General features: G+C 38.5%; 1 protein-coding gene across 17 annotated transcripts; it reads right to left on the bottom strand.

The window, feature by feature from the left end:
* Positions 1-13025: 13025 nt before the first annotated feature.
* LOC127118845 (uncharacterized) lies at positions 13026-16816 on the bottom strand. 17 transcript variants are annotated; one of them, XM_051049091.1, is made up of 9 exons: positions 16498-16816; positions 16322-16416; positions 16055-16214; positions 15879-15955; positions 15577-15770; positions 14856-14962; positions 14356-14417; positions 14014-14087; positions 13026-13913 (listed from the first exon to the last, which is right to left on the bottom strand). In XM_051049091.1, the coding sequence occupies exons 5-9, from the start codon at positions 15712-15714 to the stop codon at positions 13824-13826; spliced, it is 471 nt and encodes a 156-aa protein (XP_050905048.1). In that variant the 5' UTR covers positions 15715-15770; positions 15879-15955; positions 16055-16214; positions 16322-16416; positions 16498-16816; the 3' UTR covers positions 13026-13823. The 17 variants fall into 17 exon arrangements, 5 of the variants coding, with proteins under 5 accessions (XP_050905048.1, XP_050905047.1, XP_050905049.1 ...); XM_051049090.1 differs by having other exon boundaries at positions 16545-16816; XR_007802390.1 differs by adding an exon at positions 15043-15230 and having other exon boundaries at positions 13776-13913; positions 14014-14231; positions 14660-14962; positions 16322-16816.
* Positions 16817-24776: the final 7960 nt, after the last annotated feature.

Here is a 24776-nt window from a genome sequence, read left to right as displayed (position 1 = left end):
GTTCTGTTTCGGTATTCAGGCCGACTTTCTCCGTACCAGACGGATTCTTGTTTCAAGATTGTTTCTTCGCCGATTCTGACAGGCGTTGTTAATTATTTCCCATCAGAGTGCAAATTGTTCGTCTGTTCTTGGTATTCAATCACTCTTCATCCTGATCATCTGAAAGCCGAGGCTATTCAAATCGACAGGTTCACAGTGGATTGAATAGGGGCAGCTGTAACACCTCAAAATTTGCCCTCCTCTCTTGGGACTAGCTTAACATATTGCATTTCATTTTTTAGGTCATTAGGCATTGCATATTACCTATCATGTGGCAACATTGTGCAAGTCATCCTCGTAAGTCTTGGTCAGAAGATAAAGAGGTTAAGGTAAGCCTGAGGGTTTATGGACTGGTCACTAGCCATTTGAGGGCTGTCTCCAAATTAGGATTTCTTGATTCCTCAAAAGGGTTGAGCTTGATCTTGGTTGAAATGGTACATCATCATCATCATGGTTTTGTCATCACCAAGAGATTCATCATGCTTGATCAGATGCCTTGAGATTAGGTTTTGACCTCTGGTCAACCCTAATCAGTTGTATTGGGCCAATCAGGGCTTGGCAAGGAGATAAGGTTTTCAATGGATATGGGGATCATTTTATGGTTATGTTGAGCTTATGAAAGCTAGGGTTTCATCATTGATCCATTTCATCAGGAGTTTGAGGCTCAATTTGATCAGTGCGTAGCCAAATTCATCTATCAGTCAAAAAAGTCAATTGTGGTCAACTGTGCCTGAATTGATGGATTTGGAGGTGGGAGAGGGTTAGATACACTTCATTCATGTCTAAACAAGTTTCATTTGACATTTCAAACATCAAGAATGAAGAAAATAAAGTCAGGTGAAAACTTTCCAAAAATAGAAAGTGACTTGTAATTCAAAACTGCCAAAAAAGGAAAGTTTCACTCCTCAAAATTACATGTCCAAAAATGCTTCAAATGAAGTTTTGTTCAACATGAAAGTTGTAGATATTGCTCTCACCTTTCCAAAAAATCCAAGAACATGAATTTCTCATGTGTGGTTGGCAAGTTATGGATTGATCATTGTCCAAAAAAGTTGATTTTCAAAGTGGCATAACTTTTGATTCACAAGGCCAAATTGAGTGAGGTTTCTTTGAGCAAACTCCATTTGACATGTACTATCATGATCCATCATCACATTTCATCAAAAACCATCACATAAAAAGTCCATTTTTCAAGTGGACTTAATTTAAAAAATGGAGGGAAAAAGGTGTTTTTGAGAAATATTCATTATTTTCACATGATTCCACTTGCATTAGCTCACATATAGCATTTGTAACTTGCTGCAACAAAGAAATTTTACTGTTACATTGCATTGGCATAAGTGAGGTGAAATGACAAAATTGTCTATTTAGCATGAAAATCCATTTTCACTAATCCACTTCATTAGCACTAATCATGTTTACTAACATCATTAACATAGCATATATAAACATAATCCTAACTGTTTTTTGATTAATCATAACAGAATTTCATTCTAGATCTGAAAATCTCAAAAACCTCTTCACTTTCTCTCTCACTTTTTTTCCAAAAAATTGCAATTTCTTCAAAAACTTTGCATTGATCTTCATTCATTCATCATCTATATGCATTATTGAATCTAATTGAAGCACGATTTCCTCATTTCCAAGCCAAATTTTGGACTGTTAAAGTGAGGTGCAACAATGGCAATTCAAGATTTCATCAAGATCGTGCATAATTAACATCCAAGACTTGCTTCATTCATCAACTCAAGCATCATAGAAGATCTGTTTTGGCATTACAAGGTGGAAAACGCACGAATTCACAACTGTACATCATTGAAGGTGATTTTTCGACCTCAATAATTCTTGAATTTGTTTGATACTTTAGATAGATCTTTGGATGTAGAGAATTCTGCACTTTGAACCACTAAATTTGGTTGAGAAACGAGGAAGTTATGATGATTTGAAGTTTTGTGCACAAACATGTTTTGCTTCGATTTTTTTTATTTAGCAAGAATTAGATCAAAATAATTATGGATTCATGATGTACGCGGAAAGACCTTTCCGTCTATATAAAGTTTGTCCAATTTGGTGGAGATTTGTTCTTGGACCTATGAATGTATGAAGAACATGAAGAACATGAAGAACACTTGAAAAATTTCAAAAAAAGTGGCATTTGATCCAAATTTCGTGGTACTGTTCACATTAGCTTGTTAGCGCGCGCTACTGTTCACAGGGGACCTCCCTTCGATTCCCCGCGCCAACACTTTCATTTTGGCTTTTTTTCAATTAATTTCCTTGCCTTCACATGCCATTTCACCTTTTTTTTTATTTTTTCTCAACATTAGAAAATTCATAACTCATTCAATTTTTGTCCAAATAATGTGAGAGTTTTTGTGGAATGATCCTTGTAGTCTCTACTAGTTTTTGGTTATTTTTAATAAATTTTTTCACGTGTAATTTCTGGAATGGCCTAGGGTTTGTTTAGGTGTGTTCTTTCTTGCACATTGCTTGGTGTTTGGCTCATGAAATGATGATGCTTAATTAGAAATTCTTGAAATTTTGCATACTTATTCTAGACATCTGGAGGAGCATTTGGATATATGGTTTGTAATTTTTGAGTTCCTGTATTGAGAGATATGACCTAATCATTAGAGGTGTGACAATTTGTGTCACACCATTTCATGTCCAGCTTAGGGATTTTCATTGCCATGCCAAATGAACTTGAAATGATCTGAAATTTTTCATGTTGTATCTTTTGGATGTTAAGATCATGTGTGTATTTTTGTGGATTTTTTGGATTCATTTACAATTTGATTGAGAATTTCCTTTCTGTCTGACCAAATGTGGACCTTTTGAGAGTCATGATTTTAGATGATTTGTGAAATTCTGGATATGTATTGGATGGATTTGAAATTTTGTGGAGTGATTCTAGACACCTTAAAGTTTATCTTGGATTTGGTTTGGTGCATTTATCATGTTCCTACACTTTTTTATGCTTGCTTGAAGTTGGTGCATGATTTGGTGCTTTGTTTGGACTTGTTTGAACTTGACTGGACTTGATGAATTTAATTGCCTTACTTCCCATTGTCCAATTGACTTGAAATTTGGTGTGGTTGACATATTATGGGTTCTGTTTAGCCATGAATGTTTTGGAGATTTATTGAATTTTTTTGGATTGAGTTGGAATTGATTCATTCTGTTTGGTCCAATGAGCTTTGAAATTGCATGTTTTGCCTTAAATGCTTCACGAAATGAAATTGGTGAATGATATGAATGTAAGACCACTTGGATTTGTTTCTAAATTGATTGAATGTGATTTTGGATAATTTTCATGTTCTGTTTAGAAATATTTCTCCACCTTGAACCCTAGGCTTTGTCCTAGGGTTTTGCTTCTCATGTTTGAGTTGTTTTTCAGGACAAAAGGCATATGGCATGGAGGAATTGATCCATTTGGCTTGAGTTGCTCATTTGAATGATGTTGATTAACATTAATTTTGTTTTGTAGGTGGTTTCTAAGTCATTGGTGTTGAGCCTTGACTTATGCTTTGCTTGATGCATTGCTTGTGTACAGTTAACTGTTTAACTTGGAGTTGTCTGTTTAACTGTTTGAGTTGTATACTAATCATGTCAGATTGATTTCAGGTACCTTAGTTGCTATAGTTCATTGTGAACTTGCCTTGTGCTGTTGCTTGGTTGATTAACCAATTGAGGTATAGCATCACTAACTCCATGTAGTCTGGAAGACCTGGTCTGTTACTTGGCCAGGCACCTGTCTGAAGTCCTTCTTAAGAGGCAATGCTTGTGATTGTTTATTTTTGTGCCAAGCAGGAAAAGACCTTTGTTAAGGAAATTGACAGATAAAAGAGATGTGCAGGCCATCTCCTGTTAGTCAGTGTGTCATCCCTTTGCTCACATTACATGTTGATGCATTGGGATACTAACCCAAGATCCTTGTACAGTTGTACAGTTGAGTCAGTGTCATAAGTGTAGAAGGGTTCCCACTTTCTGAACCCACACTCCTTTGTCTGAAGCTCTCCCTGGCCAGGGATAAGAGCTGTGAGGTCTCATCCTCACTCACCTTTCATCAGCTCCACCCTGACTCTCAATGTCAGGGTTAAGAGCTAACACCACCCTTGTACAGAGGACTTGCTTTGGCAGTCTAACCCTTTGTTTGAGCCCACTTTGACTGGATATAGTGTGTGCTAACTGTGAATGTTTGCTTTGTTTTGTTTATGCTTGCATGCTTGCTTTGCCTGGATAGGATTAGCTTGTTGTTGTGCAAGTAGATAGAAAACTCAACCTAGGACCATTGTGGAATACATGATAACTATTAGGCTCGAGTCAGTCTCCCTTTTAGTTTGTCATTTCCCAGTCTCTGGTTAGGAGAAAGTTTCTCCCCTGTTAAGGGGAACTACGTTACCCTGATCCTCATACCAGATGAGGTACGTAGGCAGGAGGTCGTGCGAGATCTCTCCGGGCAAACCTTTTTCTTTTTGCGTGTGTTTGTTTGACAGTTGCTAGGCTCGAGTTCCCGACTCCTTAGTAACTTGTTGTTTGTTTGTTTCTTGAGTGTGTGCTTGACAGTTATAGGCTCGAGTTCCCGACTCCCTATTAACTTGTTATGTTGTTGTGTGCTTGGAAGCTGATATAAGTCCAGTGATTGGAATTCGGGTTCCAGTGTGGGTTTGTTTGGTTCGGGCGCTGATGTAAGTCCAGTGATTGGCATTCGGGTCCCATGTTTGCCATTTTTGTGTGGAGTCTGACGTAAGTCCAGCGATTGGCAGTCGGTTTCCTGTGTGCGTTTTGTTTTGTTTGGCGTGCGTGAGCCGAACTACGGTAGCTCTGATTCTCATTCCAGATGAGATACGTAGGCATAGGACGCGAGATCCTATCGAGCACGTCCCCCCTTGTCCCGAACTACGTTGACTCTGATGTTTGGTTCTAACAAACTACGTAGGACCAGGATGCGATATCCTGCCGAGTTATCTTCCTCCGTCTTCCATCTGTTTTGTTAGTATGTGTGCGTGTGTGTATTCTTTGAGCAGTGTTTGTTTAGCAACCTTTTATTTCTTTTAGAGTGTGGATCCCGTCGAGTACGACGGACGTGAGGGGTGCTAATACCTTCCCCTTGCGTAACCGACTCCCGTACCCTTTCTCTTTGGTCGCGAGACCATTTCCTTTCCAGGTTTACTTCGAGCGTTTCCTTTCCCTCTTTGGGATAAATAACGCACGGTGGCGGCTCTGTGTTGTTTTTGTTTCAGCCCGCCGGTTGTTTTTCGCGGATGCGACACCATGGTATCGATCATAAGTTCTCCGCTCCACGTACCCCTCAACAAAATGGGGTTGTGGAGCGTAAAAATCGAATTTTAGAAGAATTGGGAAGAACAATGATTAATGAAAGTGGTTTACCAAAATATTTTTGGGCCGACGCCATCAGTACGACTTGTTATGTTTTGAATAGGGTGCTCATTCGCCCCATTCTAAATAAAACACCGTATGAGATTTTAAAAAGGCGAAAGCCAAATGTTTCTCACTTATATGTTTTCGGTTGCAAATGTTTTGTATTAAATAATGGAAAGGAAAACTTGGGCAAATTTGACTCCAAGGCCGACGAAGGTATCTTCCTCGGATACTCTCAATCTAGTAAAGCATATAGAATATATAACAAACGATTACTTGCTGTGGAAGAGTCTGTACATGTCACTTTTGATGAATCCTATCCGAGAAACGTCAGAAAGGGTAGTGTTGTTCATGGTGCAGGTACATCTACGGAAGACATACTCAAAGGTGGTGAGCCGGGGATTGATCAACCCGACGAAGTCAAAGTTGAGGAGGATAAAGATGTACACCATGAGGTAACTGAGGTAATTCATCCGTCTTCAAACGATGATCTCCCTCAAGCTTGGAAGTTTTCCAAAGACCATCCAATTGATAACATTCTCGGAGATATATCAAAGGGTGTTACAACTCGATCGAAGCTAAGTAATTTATGTTATCACTTCGCTTTCGTTTCACAAATAGAACCTAAAAACCCTAAAGAAGCCCTACTCGATGGACACTGGTTTTTGTCAATGCAGGAGGAACTAAATCAGTTCACTAGAAATGAGGTTTGGGACCTTGTCCCTCCTCCGCGAGGTCATCGAGTAATCGGAACCCGATGGGTGTTTAGGAACAAGCTGGACGAAAATGGGGTAATAACCCGTAACAAGGCGCGTTTAGTCGCGCAAGGGTATAACCAAGAGGAAGGCATCGACTATGAGGAAACTTATGCGCCGGTTGCCCGACTCGAGGCTATACGCCTTCTCCTTGCCTTCGCGTGTGCGAAAGACTTTAAACTATTCCAAATGGATGTTAAGAGTGCGTTCCTTAACGGTCACATAAATGAAGAGGTCTACGTCGCACAACCTCCGGGTTTTGAATCTCATGAGTATCCCGATCATGTTTATAAACTAAAAAGGGCTTTATATGGTCTTAAACAAGCTCCTAGAGCTTGGTATGAGCGACTAAGCAAATTTTTACTCGATCAAGGTTACTCAAGAGGAAAGGTTGACACAACTCTCTTCATTAAATGTCAAGGAAAACACTTAATATTAGTACAAATTTATGTAGACGATATTATATTCGGGTCTACTAACATGAATCTCGTGAGAGAGTTTTCTGATCTTATGCAGGGTGAATTCGAGATGAGTATGATGGGGGAGCTCACATACTTTCTCGGTTTGCAAATTAAACAGCTAAATGAAGGAACATTCGTGAGTCAAACAAAGTACTGTTTGGACCTTATCAAGAGATTTGACATGGCAAAAGCCAAAGCCATTGACACCCCCATGCCAACATGTACAAACTTGAATAAAGATGAAAACGGTAAAGACGTAGAGGTAAAACGGTATAGAGGTATGATTGGATCACTTCTCTATCTCACTGCTTCTCGTCCCGATATTATGTTTAGCGTGTGTATGTGCGCAAGATATCAATTATGTCCCAAGGAATCCCATCTAAAAGCTGTCAAACGGATACTTCGATACATATCCGGTACTCCGAAGTATGGACTATGGTATTGCAAAGGAAATGATTTCTCTTTGGTAGGCTTCTCCGATTCCGATTTTGCCGGTTGCAAATCGGATAGGAAAAGCACCAGTGGCACTTGTCACTTATTTTCAAATTCTTTGGTCAGTTGGCATAGCAAGAAACAAGTTTCAGTTGCTTTGTCAACCGCCGAAGCGGAATATGTTGCCGCCGGTAGTTGTTGTGCTCAAATCCTATGGATTAAGCAACAACTATTGGATTTTAACCTCAAACTCGAACGTATTCCCATTTTCTGTGACAATACAAGTGCCATTAACCTTACCAAAAATCCTGTGTTGCACTCTCGCACCAAACACATCGAAATTCGACACCACTTTCTTCGTGATCATGTAGAGAAAGGTAATATTGTATTTGAACATGTTAACACCGAAAATCAACTAGCAGACATTTTCACAAAGTCGCTAGCTACTGAACCTTTCTTTCATATTCGTCGAGAACTTGGTATTCTCGATATTTCGGAACGGGCATTATAAATGACTGGTTTTATGTTAATTCATTTAAGACCATAATCTTGTACTTCTAACAAGTTGATGTTGTTGCAAGCACAAGTTTATTGTTCATCAAGTCACTCCGGCATCGAGGTGATATTGTTCCTCTCTCTCTCTCTCTCTCTACAAATTTTCATGGTTAAATAGTTGTACTATATGATAATTTTGTATATATCTCTATGACGTATCTCTTTGGATGTTTATTGTTGTGTGGCATTGTAATTATGCATCAAGCATGTAAGTGTATGTGCAGAAATGTGAAAAACTGGAATTTTTGCTTGTATGAGTCGACCGTAACAGGGCACCGGTCGACGCATGTCTACGCCTGTCTTCATGACAAATTCCGTGGACACAAGTTTCACCCCAGGATCGGTACGAGAAAGGTATCGTTTAAATCAAATGTTTGGAACAACTATTTTGATATGTCATTGGATGCTGATGAAAACCCTCTAGCTGAGGTAACTGACTCTTACCAAATAGAGGGTTATGAGTTTAAGAGCGCATTGAACGACATGTTGAAGCGACCCTACCCTGATCACATTGTGAACAGTGATGCGTTCCCACGAACCATCACCGCGCGGCAAGCTAAAGACAGGAGAGCGGATTCTCCAGTGGATTGTCTCACGCATCCTGAGACCTAAGAAGGGTGGTCTTTCCAGAGTTGAACAAGCTGAAGTTCACCTCATCTACATTCTGAAAAATAAGCGGAAAATCAACTGGCCCTACTACATTGCCAGTAAGATGTTCAGTCTGCGTGACTCCGGACGAGGAACGGCTCTTGCCTACGGATCTTTTATTCAAGAGGTCCTTACTGCAGCCGAAGTTGACTATCTGTCCTTCCCGTATACCTCCATTTCATCAGACAAAGAATTCAGTCCAAAAACTTTGTCTATGATGGGATATTTTTGGAGTGATGAGCGGAGAGTCTACAAATTTGTTCGAAGAGGGTATGCTCCTCCGACTGTTGAAGAAAAAGATGAAAGTGATGAAAGTGAAGAAGAAGACGAAGAGGAAAATGAAGAAGAGGGAGTAGGACAAGGCTTTGATCAGCATGGTGGAGATGATAGTCCTCCACATGATCACACTCACGACTACACAGATTCCGCTTGGGTTCAGCATTCACACTCAACTGAAGAAGATGCCCCCAACCAGGGTGGATGGGGTAAATGGCAACATACGGGTTGGTCAACACAGCGACAATTCTACCAGCCGTATCACTATGGTGATGAAGCGTCTCCTCCGTCTCCTCCACAGCATGCAAACTCTTCTGAACTGTTGGATATGATGTGAAATATGCAGCTGGCTCAACAATCCTTCATGCAAACTCAGGATGAGCGCTATGCTCATATTAGAATTCAAATTCAAGCACAAAATGAGAGGCTCGATACCCTCTCTACAAGCTTGAATGACCGGTATGCAGCTTTTTCGGAAACGTTTGAACGCCAGGAACGGTCGGTCGACGGGAGTCTCAAGTATCTAGGCGGTATTGCTGAACAAATATCATCTATGGCTGACCCCTACAGAAACCCGAATATCTGTTACCATCCAGGACACCACCATTAGGACATAGAACTACATATGCACTTTGTATTTTGCTTGTTGTTTGATTGTATTCATTCTTTGTTATGCTTGTTTGTGCACAACCAATTTTAATGATTATTGTTCTTTTAATTAATGATTATCGTTCAAGTAATGATATTTGGTGTGATATTGTTATCTGATCTCATTCTCTCCTGTTGAGTTTTATGTTACGTTGAATAATCATTCCTTTTCTCTTTTTGATGTTGTCAAAGGGGGAGAAGAGGTACAAGCAGCCAAAATATCCACAACAATTAACAGATGGTTTTGCAGATAGCCTTAGATCACAAAAGAAAGGGGGAGTGTGCATAATGTGTGTAAATATTGCATGTTATTTTTATCTTTGGCTTTACACAGGTTGTCATCATCAAAAAGGGGGAGTATGTAAAGGCAAAATTGTCATACAACATACAATCATAGGTTTCGATGATGACAAATGACCACCATGGATGAATCGGCATTGTCGATTCCTCTTCTACAAAACAAATGCAACATATCCTTTTCTATGCTCATCTAAAACTGTCATACTTCATACAACATATGTGGAAAAGATGTGATCATGACAAAATGCATGAAAATCACAAAAATATGAAATTGTGCAGGTGTGCAGGTTTTGAGTCGACCATAAGGGTCAGCACATGAACCACGGGTCAGCGCGTAACACAGACCAGTTGGTGATGGGTCAGCGCATGATGCTTTGAGTCGACCACAGGTCGGCGCATGGCATAGTGCAGTTGGCCACGGGTCAGCGCATGGAAGCCTTGAGTCGACCATAGGGTCGGCGCATGAAACTTTCATTTTCCCACGGGTCAGCGCACGCCGACCTATGGTCGACGCATACTGAAGCATTTTTCAGTCTGACCAAAATTGCAGGCCATGCGTCGACACATAGACCTGCTATGGTCGACCGCTCGTGCGCAAAGTCAGTTTTTGAAGACTTTCCACTCTGTTTAAAAAACTGTTATTTTTGGTTGGTAAGTTGGTTACTATATATAGCAGTTAATTACTTGTATCAACTAACATTTGTCAAATTGATTTTCAAGTGTTCAAGGAACCAAGAAAAAGTGAAATAGGTGTCCAAGACTCATCATCTTCATCTTCAACATCTCACAACACATCAACTATACACAACCATTTTTGAGGTGATTTGTGATTGGTTAAAGGTGATAAGGTTCGAAGCCGTGATTGGGGAATCCGGTTCGGGTTGAAGCTTGTGACAGGTTTTTTCTTGAATAAAACCTTTAGGGTTTTGTCCTCTAAGATAGGTTTGATTTTGGGGGTTTTTGGACGAATTGCTTCATCAATCTTCAGTTGAGAGAAGGTGATTGAGAAGAGGAAGTCTTCATCAGTCTAGTAGCGGATTCAGTGAAATTGAAGGGAAGTATTCGGGTTCGATTTGTTGTGGTTGAGATCAGCCGGGCCGAGGGTTTGAAGAACGGAGTGTTTTTCAACAAAGGGGCTGGAATCGGAGGTTTATCAACAACAATCGAAGGGCTTGATTCATCTTGAATCAAGGAACAAGGAGTGGAAGCAACATTCAACGTCTTGAGAGTTCGGTTGTATATTTGCTTTGTAATCCTTGTATAAACGGTTAAATTCAACAGGTGATATCTATTAAATCATCTCAATTCTAGTTTTAGAATTGAGGGCAGACGTACCCTGAAGCGAGGACGGCGGGGGAACTGCCTCATCAAATCGTTGTCTTCTTTAATTTTCTGCATAATTACTTTCAGCTTAAAAATTAAGTGATTTTCGTATAAGCACTTTTGTCAAACTGTGATATTAATTGAGTAAGAGGTTAAAACTCTGTTTTTGAATCCAAAGTACAATAGGATATTGTACTAGATTAATTGGAATCACTTACTCAACACAAATATCACTTGGAGTGTTTTCACACACCAAGTGTTTGATAATTTGCCTAAACCAAAATTCTCTTAAGTGTGTATCTAGTTTGATTTGGTGTTTGAATCATTGGAACTAGGAATCCTAGTAAGTGAAACAAATCATTGATTGTGTGACTAGTGTAGTGATTCTTATTCCACATTATCACTAATCCATAGGCTTGACGCATATCCGGTTTTTCAATAACAGTTCGTTTTAGACTATATTTTCCTCGGCCGCTTCCGCACTTAAAACAATTTTTCAAAACCAATTTTAATTGGTAGCGCCGACTCTTATTTTTAATTGGGATCTATTCAACTCAAGACTTATTCGCTTGCTTTCTATTTCCTCTGCAACTCAATTGGCAGATGTTTTCACCAAACCGCTGCACTATCCAGCTTTTTCATCATTTATGCACAAGTTAGGACTCTGGAGCTTGCATAGTCCAACTTGAGGGGGCATATTAGAATAGCTTATATTATTCATTTATTCTTTTTATTATAGGATAATATATTGTACAGTTGGCTACTTTTTATTGGGCCTCTTAGTGTTTGTATATAAACTCTTATCTTGTAATCTTTTCTTTTTTTTTTATCAATAATACACAAGAAAAGTTTCTTTACGATGCTTCTTCTTCATCCCTTAACAGTTTTTCTGTTATTCTGTTACACAATTTCCACCATTGTTGATAACCTACCTACGAAGTTGTCCTTAAATGCGGAATCGAGGAACGTTTTCCCTGATCATGAAGATTCGACGGAGATAACCATTTTTGATATGTTAAGAAATTCAAGTCAGTTTAATCATGTAGGTGTGAAAAATAACTCTTACATTCTTAGAGGTGGGTGGCCCAAGTTTTGGAAAAAGAAAAATCTAGCAGTTGGAGACACTCTCATTTTCATGAGAGACACCAATAGCAGGTATATAATTAGTATTAAGCGGGCATTTAAGCCATCAGCGACGGTTGGCCCGTACCAGTCCATTGTTAGAAGATACCAGGGAAGCGTGAATACTGTTGAAGACGCACTGGGTCATATTATGGGTGGCAATGTTTTCCAAGTTTTGTTTCACCCCTCTGTATGTAGTTACTTAGTTGATTCGCATCGGATTGGATTGTCCAGAGCTATTGGCTATGTCAACCACATGAGGGTTAACTATCTCGGTCGTGCTGCATAAATCATCCGCATCAACAGACCTCACATTGATATCCAGACGGGTGGTAACAACGTCTTAAGCTGGAACATGCTTGAGGTAAGTAGGAACAGACCTTTATGTTTTTTTTTCTTTTTTTAATTAAGTGATTGTTAATTTTATATAATTAAGTGTTTCCAATAGCTATGTAGTACTTGATTGATGATGATATGATTCATCCTGTGAACATGTTTGGTTTTACTTTGTAATAAATTCATGTTGCGCCTTCTGTATAATGTTGGATACTTTGTGATTACACAATTAATATCATTTCGGCATGATCATTTTGATGAGCTTCTTTTTAATTTTTCTTGCATTTTTACCCTCAACTTTTAATAATTTGAAGTCCTTTCACTTTTGCGTTTCCTCAAAATATGTAGAATAAATAAATAGAATTAGTTGTAATTTATTTCAAATTTATTGTATTTATTTTAGAGTGCTTTGACTTTTTGTTGGTTTAACTTTTTTAAATTCATTCTTAATCTCATATTTATCTAACCTTCAAACATCAACATACCTTTCAAATATCTTAATTAAATGAATATGATAGGTTATAAGTTTATCGTTAACGTGAATTGAAGATAAATTGGTTACTTATGCTAATTAATTTTCCTGGTAAAGTGTTTGGAAGGTTATATCGCCAATGGATCAAAGAGATACAACTTTAGATAAATGATCTCCTAATTGGAAAGGCCCATTTCAAGTTATTCAATCATTTTCGAATAATACTTATGAAATCGAAGAATTAGCTGTTGATAAACGAATTGCTAAAGAATAATGTGCAGTAGGAAAGCAGAAGTGCCAAAATGGTATTAAAGGGTGCCAAAATGGCATTGTCGTTACAAAATGTTAAAAGCAGAGAAAATAAGAGAAATGCGATTTAAGTTGGAAATTTTGATATGAATTCCTCTAGTTTGGTCTTGGAGAAGTCGAGTCTGACAACCAGTCGATCATGGATTTCTTCCAGGGAGTTAACTTCAAGTCCTAAGTTAAAGATTAGATTCAACATGTTCGACACTTCTGGTGGCCTCTTCATCGATATTCTCTTTGGAGGGGAGTGATTTCTCCTAGACTAACTCAACTTTCTCTTTTTCTAGGTTATTAATTTCTTTGTTTAGCTCAAGAATCTTGGCTCGATGTTGTGAAATTTGGTTGTCTAGTGACGTCTTCTTGTCATAGTATTCTTAAAGTCTGGCTTCGAGCTTCTGGACCTCTTGTTCAGACACGCTGCTTGCGTCACAGGCCACTACCATGTCGTATTTCACCTTTTGAAGCTGAGAGTTATTTGTTCGTTTGAGATCAATTTCTTTCATACTTCATCAAAGTAAGCCTCAAATTCAAAGAGATACTGAACCAAGGTATCAGATATCCATTGTTTATTGACCTAGTAAAAACATGCCTGGTACAGATACCTCCTTCGAATGCACAGAATCAACTCTCTATCTTCCTTCAATTCTTCCAATGGAGAAGTCTCATGGTTTTGATTATTGAATCATCCAGCTGCATTTTTTTTTTAAGTAATATATATTTTAGGCGATGTAAAAATGTTTTTGATGCATCTGTATATGAAAGAAGCCCTCATAATCTTCCAGTATTCAGCTGGATCTTGAATGGAATCTGAAATCTGCAAATAATCATTTCCTTGCACAAGTGCATAAGCTCCATTGCCTGAAAACATCAAGATAATATTAGAAACAATTAAAACCATGAAGCTTATGGATGCATCAACAAACGAAATTCAATTCCTAATAAGTTAACTACTCCATACCTTTACTTTTGGATGTGTATAAACTGTTCTATACATATCAGCCCGAGTGGCAAACAACTTGTGGATTGTAAGATCTAAACAATTACAAAGGAAAACACAAGCATAATTAGAAATCTGCAAATGAAAAGGCATGAAAAATATTTAAGACATAACAATACTAATAGTCCTTTGCATGATAACAAATCTCATCATCCAAAACCCGCATGGTCTCCATTAACCTGTAAGGATAATACAATTTAAGAGACACATAACCTTTGTATATTACCTAAACTTTAAATCTATTGCTAAGAAAAATTATCCAAACACTACTAAAAAAAGTTGTTTTGAAGAAATTCATGTAACCTCTGAAACTCAAAGTTGCATCCAGACCACAAGCTCGACAATCACGGGCAATATAATCAAATCTGCAGCAAATCAACAATTTCCACATAGAATTACAATTTAGCATAAGAGAATTACAATTTAGCATAACTCTGATGAACAGACATCTGAACAATCATCTCTTGTCAAATAACCACCCATTAGGATGAAGATGCAAACTTATTCCTACATTTTGTTTTTTTAAGTAACGCAGCATGCTTATTATGCGCATGCAAACTTACTCCTACATTTTGTTTTTGTAAGCAATTGCAAATAGTAACATTACCTTGACTCTTTTTAACATCTGAGATTCAATATCAATATTGTGTTGCTCAAGTATATAATCAACCAATCATGTTGACCGACATTTGTTCATGCGACCTACGAACTACAAAATATGCCACATCGTATAATGTATAATGACCACAAAATTGTATAAAAAACCATATATAATTGTACCTTAAAAGGGTAAATAAATATACTTGATAACTATTAAGCTTTTAAACAGATTGACCAGCAATCCAATACACTCCAAGAGAATGCTCAAATCTGGAATGGACAGCACCCGGATACACCATGCGTGTGAAACCTGAAAACATAAAATAAAATGATCTATTGGAAAAATCATACAACTGAAAACTCAAAAAACTGATATCAAGAATTGCATACACTAAAGATATTCCAGTGATAGGTATTCTGTAAAATTGCATATAACACGGTTTCAGAAACATGGAAGGTATAACCACAACAAAACTATTCTCAGCAACTTGATTTTCTTCCAAGGTACTTTGTATCTTCCTCCCCTATATTGTATTTCCACAATAGGACTCCACTATTGACAATTCGCGTTCTGCCTCCTGTAAATATAAAGTCAGTCCTAAAAAATATTTACCACTTGGGATTGAAATATATTTTCAAATTTACAACACAAGTGAAAGTTTAAAACAAACAAAGTAATGGTAGTTGCTAAGTTTGATCTGCTACTTTATCATTAAACCAACAATCTCAATGGAACTAAATACACACTTCCTTTATTCCTCAAAGTATAACCACAAAGAACTTTGTCCTTAACATTGTCAGCCGTAGAATCTGACAACACTTTTTCTCACAAATATCATGAATAATATTGTTAGAACATTGCTAATGTTCTCTTTTTCCATAACATATGTTTGGGCAATCATAAAAAAATCCAGTAACTTTTACCAGCATAGATGCAGCACGAACAGACAGAACACCATGCTTCTTTGGCTTATTACTACCACCACGTTTTGCCTTCAAATGTGAAGATGTAAATTCCATCACTGCTTCCACACCTGCATCTGGCTTGTGCTTTTTTGACATAAATCAAGGGCCCAGATTCGAGTTTCCAAGCCGTTCCCTCTGAAAAGCAGATTCGTCTATTGCAAGTTGATTAGAATTTGAATAACAAAACACCAAAATTAGAAATATTCAACAATTGTCAAGTGCATCTACACAGAAAATAGTTATCTATCTCTCAAGATTACCTTCTTCGTTAATGGAACCATCAGGGATAGGAGAATTGGCTACGTTGTCAAATGAATCTTCATTTGCTTCAGAATCCCTGCCATGTAATGTAAGGTAGGATAAATTTGTTTCTAAAGTGATAAAGAAACAGAGAGAATCTGCATGTGAGATAATGTAAGTAAGATAGAGATGAAACCTTGAAATAGACTACGTTGAGCTGTTGTTGCTCGCATCTGGCTCCAACTCTGCATAATGCTTTCATCCTTAAGCACTTTTCCGTGGTGAATAAGCATTTTTTGTACAGCAGGGTAACCTTCAACACCTTGCACTATCTCTATTTTCTTCACATCAAGAACCTAATATATCATTCAACCATAGAAAATTAAAATTTCCAATTCAAATATTCAATTGCATTATCATACACAAATTGAATCTATTAAGAGTGTTATAGAATGATTTTTACCATATCCTTAGGGTTCACTTGGATCTCAAAGTGAGTCTCTTTCAGAGTCTTCACGTTAATCTTCATGTTTTTCCGCCACACATGGTAACATTCACCTAGTAATCATTAACATTCAGCTTCACATAGTAATCTTTTTCGTTGGTACTGTTCATCATTTTTTAAAGTTCATAACAAACCAAATGAAATGCTGTGGGAAAATGAGCAACAACTCATGAATACGCACACAATCGTTCTTCCATGGCTTCTTCAAATGTTAACCCTTTTCACTTGCTCCTGTTGATGCTAGTTTTGCTAGGTGGATACGCGTAGAGGAAGGAAGAAGAAGAAAAACGGAGAAAATGGGGAAGAGAGAGAGAGAGAGAGACAGAAATGGAAAGGAAGTGATAAAAGGGGAGAGAGGAAAGAATCACGGGATGTTGATTAGCAGAAGTTGTCTTCCCTCGACTTCTGTTTCTTAATGAACAAAAGTATATGTTGTGTGATTCACACTTTTCTTCGAAACCTTTTTTTTTTTTTTGTGTTTTAGACACCTTATTCAACAATTTAATGTATTAGTGTCATTCATTGAAATTTTTTCCAAAATAACATAACATTTTCAAATTAAATACAAAAGTAACCATTTTTTCAAAAAATATATATAAAAATAACCAACTTTAGTGAGGATGCGTCGGGGGAGTTGGCTCACCCTCAAAAAAATAAATGAAGAGGTGTCAGTATGTGTGGCGCCTGCATGGCCCTCCAAAGGGAGGCGCCAGAGGCTATGGCGCCTGCATGACCCTCCAAAAGGAGGCGCCAGAGGCAAGGGCGCCTGTGTGTGTGCATGGCGCCAATTTTTGTGGCGCCTGTGTGTGTGTTGCCTGTGTGCTGCTTGTGGCGCCTGTGTGTGATGTGGGTTCCAATTCACCTTCCGTCTCTATAAATACCATCCTCTTGCTTACAATTATTTTCACTCAAATTCATCTCCTAGTCTAGTTCAACCATCAATTTTAATTTTCTTTGTTTCAACAATGTCTGCATACATTCAGAAACGAAATGTTGATGTAATATTTTTTGTCGTTGCGGCTCCGATACAGGTTCGACTTTGGAACACAGATACGTTTGAACGTCTTAATCGGACGTTGTACAGTTGGTTAGAGGGAGAAATTGGAGAGGGTGGACGGATTAGAAGAATACAATGGCTTGTGTCCACGTTCAACCAAAACGGAGAAGTGCGTGAATGGATGGATATTAAGACCGACCAAGATGCTCGTAGGATGATGCATTACATGTTCAAAATTGTTTTGATGGTTGTAATCGCATAGTTTTTTATTCTAGTTGTTTTAATTGTTTGTGTTATTTTTTATGAACAACTGTCTTTTCGTCACAGACGTCTACTATGAAGTAAAATTAATTTTCCATATATTGCAATAAAGGTACTTTGAAATAAATTTAAGTTTCCATATATATCAACAGAGGTACATATGAATTTATCTGGTTGTGCTCGTTCCAACACTAGGACAGTTATTACGATTGTGACCTGGTTGACGGCATGAACTACATAGTCTAACCATTTTGTTCGCCCTATCCATTTCGGTTCGAATCCGGGTGCTGGTAGGGCGACCCTTTTTCTTCCTTCTCATAATTTCGTTGTCCCAGACGATGTCCCCTTCATATTCTGACCAATAATCCTCTTTTGCCACTACCGAAAAACTAAATTTATAAACATTTGAAAGGCTGACGACTTTGTAAACTTCAGATAGCAAGCAGGATGAACCCCTTCGAACCTTTGAGCATGCCGCAATGACATGGGAGCAGGGGGTACGAAAGGCTTGGAACCTTCCGTAGTCGCACCAACCTCTATCTAGTTCGACTCTGTACTGTCCCATCGGCATGCCCTCATTGTGATCCTTGGACTCGGCAACACTAAACCAACCTTTAGTTCTGTCAAATACCGTAACCACGTGTGTGTTTTCTTTGGCAGCTTCATGTCTGATGAATTTCATTGAAGCATCACTGAACAACTGTCCAGATTGCAACACTGAACTCCATTTTGAGCGTCTGGTTTCAAACAACGCCCCTAGCCTGAAATTTGTTGCTTGCACCAAAGCGGTTATTGGTAGGCTACAGATGCCTTTGAAGACAGAGTTCATTGATTCCACAAGATTTGTTGTCATGTGGCCCCAACGCTGACCGTTGTCGTATGCCCTAGTCCACTTCTCCAACGGAATACTATCGATCCACCGAACCGCATCTTCGTTCGATAATCTTATTTCCTCGCGGTAGTGTTTGAAAGAAGTTCTGATAATATGTAACCTGCATTGACAACCTTCTTACACAATGTCTTATCTTTGATTTCCCGCATGAAATTCTGAGCAATATGTCTAATACAAAACACATGCGTCGAAGGAGGAGTTTGCCAGCCATTGTCAATGTTATTATATGCACTGATGATTGAGGGGTGTCTATCAGAGATCAAACACAAGTTAGGCTGAGGTGCAACGTGCAATCGGAGATTTCTTAGGAAAAAACTTCATCACTCAGCAGTCTCCCCTTCAACTAGGGCAAAGGCGATCGGAAAAATATTGTTGTTCCCATCTTGTGCCATTGCCATCAGTAACGTTCCTTTGTATTTTCCATACAACCATGTACCATCAATTTGTATAATTGGTTTACAGAAAGAAAAACCTATGATACACGGTTAATACGTCCAAAATAGACGATGAAATATTCTATTTCCAACAGCACACGTTCCATCGGGTGTATATGCGAGCAATGTTTCCATGTTGATAATTGTCCCGGGAGCATAGTGTTTTAGAGCCAACAGGTATTTTGGAAGTTTTTTGTAAGATTCCTCCCAATTGCCAAACACTTTTTCAACAGCTTTTGTTCTGGCTATCCATGCCTTTCTATATGATGGTATGTACTCGTACTCTGCCCTAATATGCGAGATTATTGTACTCACCTTTAACGAGGGATTATCGCCAATGACAGACAATAATTCATCGCATATTAGCTGAGAGCTTAATTTACGATGATCCTGCATTTTGTTTATTAGCATGCATGTGTGATCTGGACCCATTGATCCAATCTCCCAAGACTCGTTCCTCTTCCGGTACGAAGCTGACAACCTAAAAAGGCAGTGCTTATTCAGACAATAAACTTTATACCTCGATGCGTCAGTTCTGTCTACTCTGAAATCTGTTGATAGTTGCATGTGGAATTTCTTAATGGCTTTTACACATTCCTCTTTTGTGCGAAATGTGCCTCCTTGTTTCAGAGATCCTTGCGTTTGCACATAAGGATTATACCATACATCTGCCGAAGGTTCATCTGAACCCAAATTTAACTTTGTCATGTGTTTGGGTGGGCAATATACATGACTTACTGGAATTGGCTCCTCTTCCTCTTCAGCGTTCACCATCGAATCAACCATGATCTCAGGTTCCTCTTCTTCATCGTTTGGAACATTCACCTCAGCTTGTTCGTCATCAGTCTCACAAAACACTTGTGACTGATCAATGTACTGAGACTCCTGTAGTTGATGTGGTAATATATACAACTTTATATTGTTGAAACCGGAATGTTCGTGACTGCCAAACATATGATGAACATCATCATCATCTCGAATCTTCTTCTGATAAAATTTTACCTGGTTTTCTGCAAACCAAACTGGATTTTTATAGATGATCTGACCCATATTATTGCACTGCAATTTCTTTTCTATTCTTTGTTTCAGATGTGAAAAATTTGATTGCCGATTTATTGTAAACTGAGTCACCTCTGTGTTTCGAAAACAAAAACTGAACAACTGATGATCAAATATTTCACTTCGACATGTGCACTGATCATATAATGTTGTGTGGAAGACATTGAAGGAGAATTGTCATCCAAGGCGCAACGGAATTTAAAATTTCTCCATTTAGTGATCCTTACGAATGGGCATGATCGGTGATAGAATCGTTACCTCTTGTGGCGATCATGAACGTTGAACGATGACAACGTCTCTACTCAGTCCACACGAACGGATTCCTTCAATCGCAGTGCTAGTTGTTATGAATGAAGGCTTTGAGTGAGAGAGAGAGAGAGGGAAACGAAATTCAAAGTCTTCACTTGAGTGTCAGTCTGAGTGAGTGACAATGCTTCTACCTAAGGGGTTCTATTTATAGAACCACTTGTGTGGGCTTCAAGCTAAAAAGCCCACTTAAGTGTATTTTGGCACATATCTTATAATATGCCCAAAATCACTTAAGTATTTGGTACCTTACCATATTTCGTATTCCACTTAAGTGCACCGTACCTTACGGTGTTCCTTAGTTACTCTATTTCTCATCAATCCGTCCTTTGTGTGTGACCCTGTAGGTTTTCGTGACGTTGGCAATTATATTAAATCACGCATTTAACATAATAAACAGTGAGTGGTATCTAGCAACACATCATTGCTACCCAAGACACGAAAATGTCATGTGATCTGACAAAACCTCCTGTGATAATGATTATGTGTATAATTACCCCTTTGCCCTTATGTCTATATTGAACACAGGGTATAGACCGTGTCATCCTTGTCCAGTTCAATATTGGGCCCATAGACATTTATCCTGTTACGTAGGATGGGCAAATTCCATCTAGGACACTCATGTCCCTCAGTATGCTTTGTGGAGTACCCATCAACTATCTTTATGGTTATCCAGTTACGGACAACGTTGGATCAACAATAAAGCACTCGACTCTACATCTAGGATCCATAGTGGTTTCAGGTCGAAGAGTGGTATACACCATTATCACCATAAGAATAACTTATGACACTTTGCATAACTTTCTATATATAGTATTCTCATAACAGGTCAATCCGGTATAAATATTACTCTTAATATTCATACCTATGTTTAAGACTTGATAACTCTTTATCCATGATCCATGAGATGTGATTATCAGTCTACAAACATAATAGTCTTAATGCTTTAATGTTATCCCACTTCACACTAAAGCTCGACTACAGATACTTTAAGAATAATGTCCTTATGTTTAATGTGGTCTCATGATCAAGTCACACTTGATGCATTAAACGGACTAACTATTCTAGGGACTTTATTAATCAACCATAATAAATAAAAATGCCTTTTATTATTAATAAATAATTCGATAAAAGTACCAAAATTAATGGCCTCTAGGGCTTACACCAACAATCTCCCACTAGCACTAGAGCCAATCAGGCATACCCCTTATGCCCATTGATCTAGTATGGTCATCATGCTTCTGCTGCGCAAGAGGCTTTGTCAGTGGGTCAGCAATATTGTCAAGTGTAGGTACTCTACATATTTTCACATCTCCTCTATCTATTATCTCTCGAATGAGATGATAATGCCTGAGTATGTGCTTGGATCGTTGGTGAGATCTAGGCTCCTTAGCTTGTGCGATAGCACCATTGTTATCACAATAAAGACCAATGGGATCCACAATGCTAGGGACTATGCCAAGTTCGCTAATGAACCTTTTTTATCCAAACAGCTTCCTTTGCTGCACTTGAGGCAGCAATATACTCGGCCTCGGTTGTAGAATCAAGAATTGTATCTTGCTTTGAACTTTTCTAGCTCACAGCGCCACCGTTCAAGCAAAACACATAACCAGATTGCGATCTAAAGTCATCCTTATCTGTCTGGAAGCTAGCATCGGTGTAACCAATTAAAGCCAAATCTTCCTGACCTCCATATATCAAGAATGAGTCCTTAGTCCTTCTCAAGTACTTAAGGATATTCTTGACAGCTACCCAATTGGCATCACCAGGATCAGATTAGTACCTACTCGTTGCACTTAAAGCATACGAGACATCAGGTCGAGTACATAACATGGCATACATGATAGATCCTATTGCAGATGCATATGGAATCTTATTCATGTGATCCCTTTCTTCCTTAGTTGAAGGGGATTGTGTTTTTGATAGACACATGTCGTGTTGCATAGGTATGAATCCTTTCTTAGAATCATGCATATTAAAGTGTCTCAGCACTTTGTCTATGTATGTACTCTGACTTAGGCAAAGCAGTTTTTGTGATCTATCTCTATAGATCCTGATTCCTAATATATAGGCTGCTTCACCTAGGTCCTTCATAGAAAAGCATTTCCCCAACCAAGTCTTTACTTGTTGCAGGGTAGGGACATCGTTTCCAATGAGTAATATGTCATCTACATATAATACCAGGAAAATAATCATGCTCCCACTAACCTTCTTGTAGACACAAGGCTCATCTTCGTTCTTGATGAATCCATATTGTTTTACCGTTTCATCAAAACGAAGATTCCAGCTTCTGGAAGCTTGCTTCAATCCATAGATTGGTCTTTGTAGCTTACATATCTTTTGGGCTTCTTCTGGTATGTCAAATCCTTCAAGTTGTGTCATGTACACATCCTCAAGAAGATTCCCATTAAGGAAAGCAGTTTTGACATCCATCTGCCATATTTCATAATCATGATATGCAGCGATAGCAAGTAAAATCCGAACAGATTTAAGCATTGCAACTGGTGAAAAGGTTTCATCATAGTCAACCCCATGAATTTGTTTATATCCTTTTGCAACCAGTCTTGCCTTATAGGTATGTACCTTACCATCCATGTCAGTCTTCTTTTTGAAGACCCACTTGCATCCTATAGGATTAACTCCTACAGGAGGCTCTACCAAGGTCCAAACTTGGTTTATGTACATGGAATCTATTTCGGATTTCATGGCTTCTGGCCATTTCTCAGACTCGGGACCAGTTATGGCCTCTTGGTAGGTCACAGGCTCATCTTGATCCATGAGTAATACATCACCTTGATTTGTTATGAGATATCCATATCTCTCAGGTAGGTGACGTATCCTGCCTGACCTACGCTGGTCTTGTTCTACTTGAGCAGGTTGCTCTTCCGCAACCACTTGTGTTTCCTGCTCTAATTCCTCCATAGGTGTATCGATGCTTTGTGATTCTTGAATTTCTTCAAGCTCTACTTTCCTCCCACTGGTTCCTTTGGAAATAAAATCATTTTCTAGGAAAACTCCAGTTCGAGCGACAAACACTTTGCCCTCAGAAGGATTGTAGAAGTAATACCCTCTTGTTTCTTTAGGATACCCCACAAATAAGCATTTGTCAGATTTGGGCTCAAGCTTAGTTGAAATTTGTCGTTTCACATAAACTTCGCAACCCCAAATCTTCATGTAAGACATATGTGGTTTCTTACCACTCCATATCTCATATGGTATCTTATCAACCTTTTTGGATGGAACACGGTTAAGTGTGTAAGCTGTTGTCAATAGTGCATGTCCCCAAAAGGAGTTTGGAAGATCGGCGTGACTCATCATGGATCGGACCATGTCCAACAGGGTTCGATTCTTCTCTCAGACACATAATTTCATTGGGGTGTTCCAGGAGGAGTGAGTTGGGATAGGATCCCACACTCTTTCAGATGGTCATCAAACTCTAGGCTTAAATATTCACCACCTCGATCTGATCGAAGAGTTTTAATATTCTTACCTAGTTGGTTTTGTACTTCATTCTTGAATTCCTTGAAATTTTCAAAGAACTCTGATTTGTATTTCATTAAATACACATGACCATATCTACTGAAATCATCAGTGAATGTGATGAAGTACTGAAAACCTCCTCTGGCTGGTATGTTCAGTGGTCCATATACATCAGTATGTATGAGGGCCAAAAGATCATTAGCTCTTTCACCTTTTCTTGTGAATGGAGACTTTGTCATCTTTCCAATTAAACAAGATATGCATGTCTCATATGATTCATAATCAAAAGAGTCCAACAGTCCATCTTTATGGAGTTTGGAAATGCGTTTCTCATTTATGTGGCCTAATCGACAATGCCAAAGGTAAGTTGGATTTAACTCATTGGGTTTCATCCTTTTAGTATTAATGTTATAAACTGGCATTTCAAGATCAAGGACATATAATCCATTGTTCATTTGAGCAGTAGCATAGAATATATCATTCAAATAAATTGAACAACAATTGTTCTTTATTATGAATGAAAAACCGAACTTGTTCAAACAAGAAACGGAAATAATATTCTTGCTAATTGCTGGTACATAATAACAGTTCTCTAACTGAATTATTAAACCACTAGGTAAAGTCAATTCATAAGTTCCTACGGCTAAGGCAACAACCTTTGCTCCATTACCAACTCGTAGGTCGACTTCACCTTTTGCCAATTTTCTACTCCCTTTTAGTCCTTGCACATTTTTACAAATGTGAGAACCGCATCCAGTATCTAATACCCATGATGCAGAAGTAGAAAAATTAATTTCAATAACAAAAATACCTGAAGTTGGAGTCTCTACTCCATTCTTCCTATCTTCCAGGTACTTTGGGCAGTTCCTCTTCCAGTGTCCGGTCTTACCGTAATGGAAGCAGATGCCTTCTTTTTCTATGCCTCCACTAGGCTTTAAAGCAGCACTAGTGGGTTTGGGTTTGGCAACTTCCTTGCCTTTCCCT

The sequence above is a fragment of the Lathyrus oleraceus genome, chromosome 2 (assembly GCF_024323335.1).
Source record: "Lathyrus oleraceus cultivar Zhongwan6 chromosome 2, CAAS_Psat_ZW6_1.0, whole genome shotgun sequence".
In the NCBI taxonomy this organism is placed as follows: Eukaryota; Viridiplantae; Streptophyta; class Magnoliopsida; order Fabales; family Fabaceae; genus Lathyrus; species Lathyrus oleraceus.
Note: the sequence above shows the minus strand (reverse complement) of the source record. Positions and strands in the feature narration are given on the sequence as shown.

What these genes read in the sequence shown, in the direction of transcription:
- LOC127118845 (XM_051049092.1), bottom strand. Translation starts at nt 15,714, where the DNA reads ATGTCAAAAAAGCACAAGCCAGATGCAGGTGTGGAAGCAGTGATGGAA. An exon ending in AAAAGCTTAATAGTTATCAA is followed by an intron (nt 14,418 to 14,855) that starts GTATATTTATTT and finishes GATTTGCTGCAG; the next exon opens with ATTTGATTATATTGCCCGTG. An exon ending in TGCAACTTTGAGTTTCAGAG is followed by an intron (nt 14,088 to 14,355) that starts GTTACATGAATT and finishes GTAATTGTTTAG; the next exon opens with ATCTTACAATCCACAAGTTG.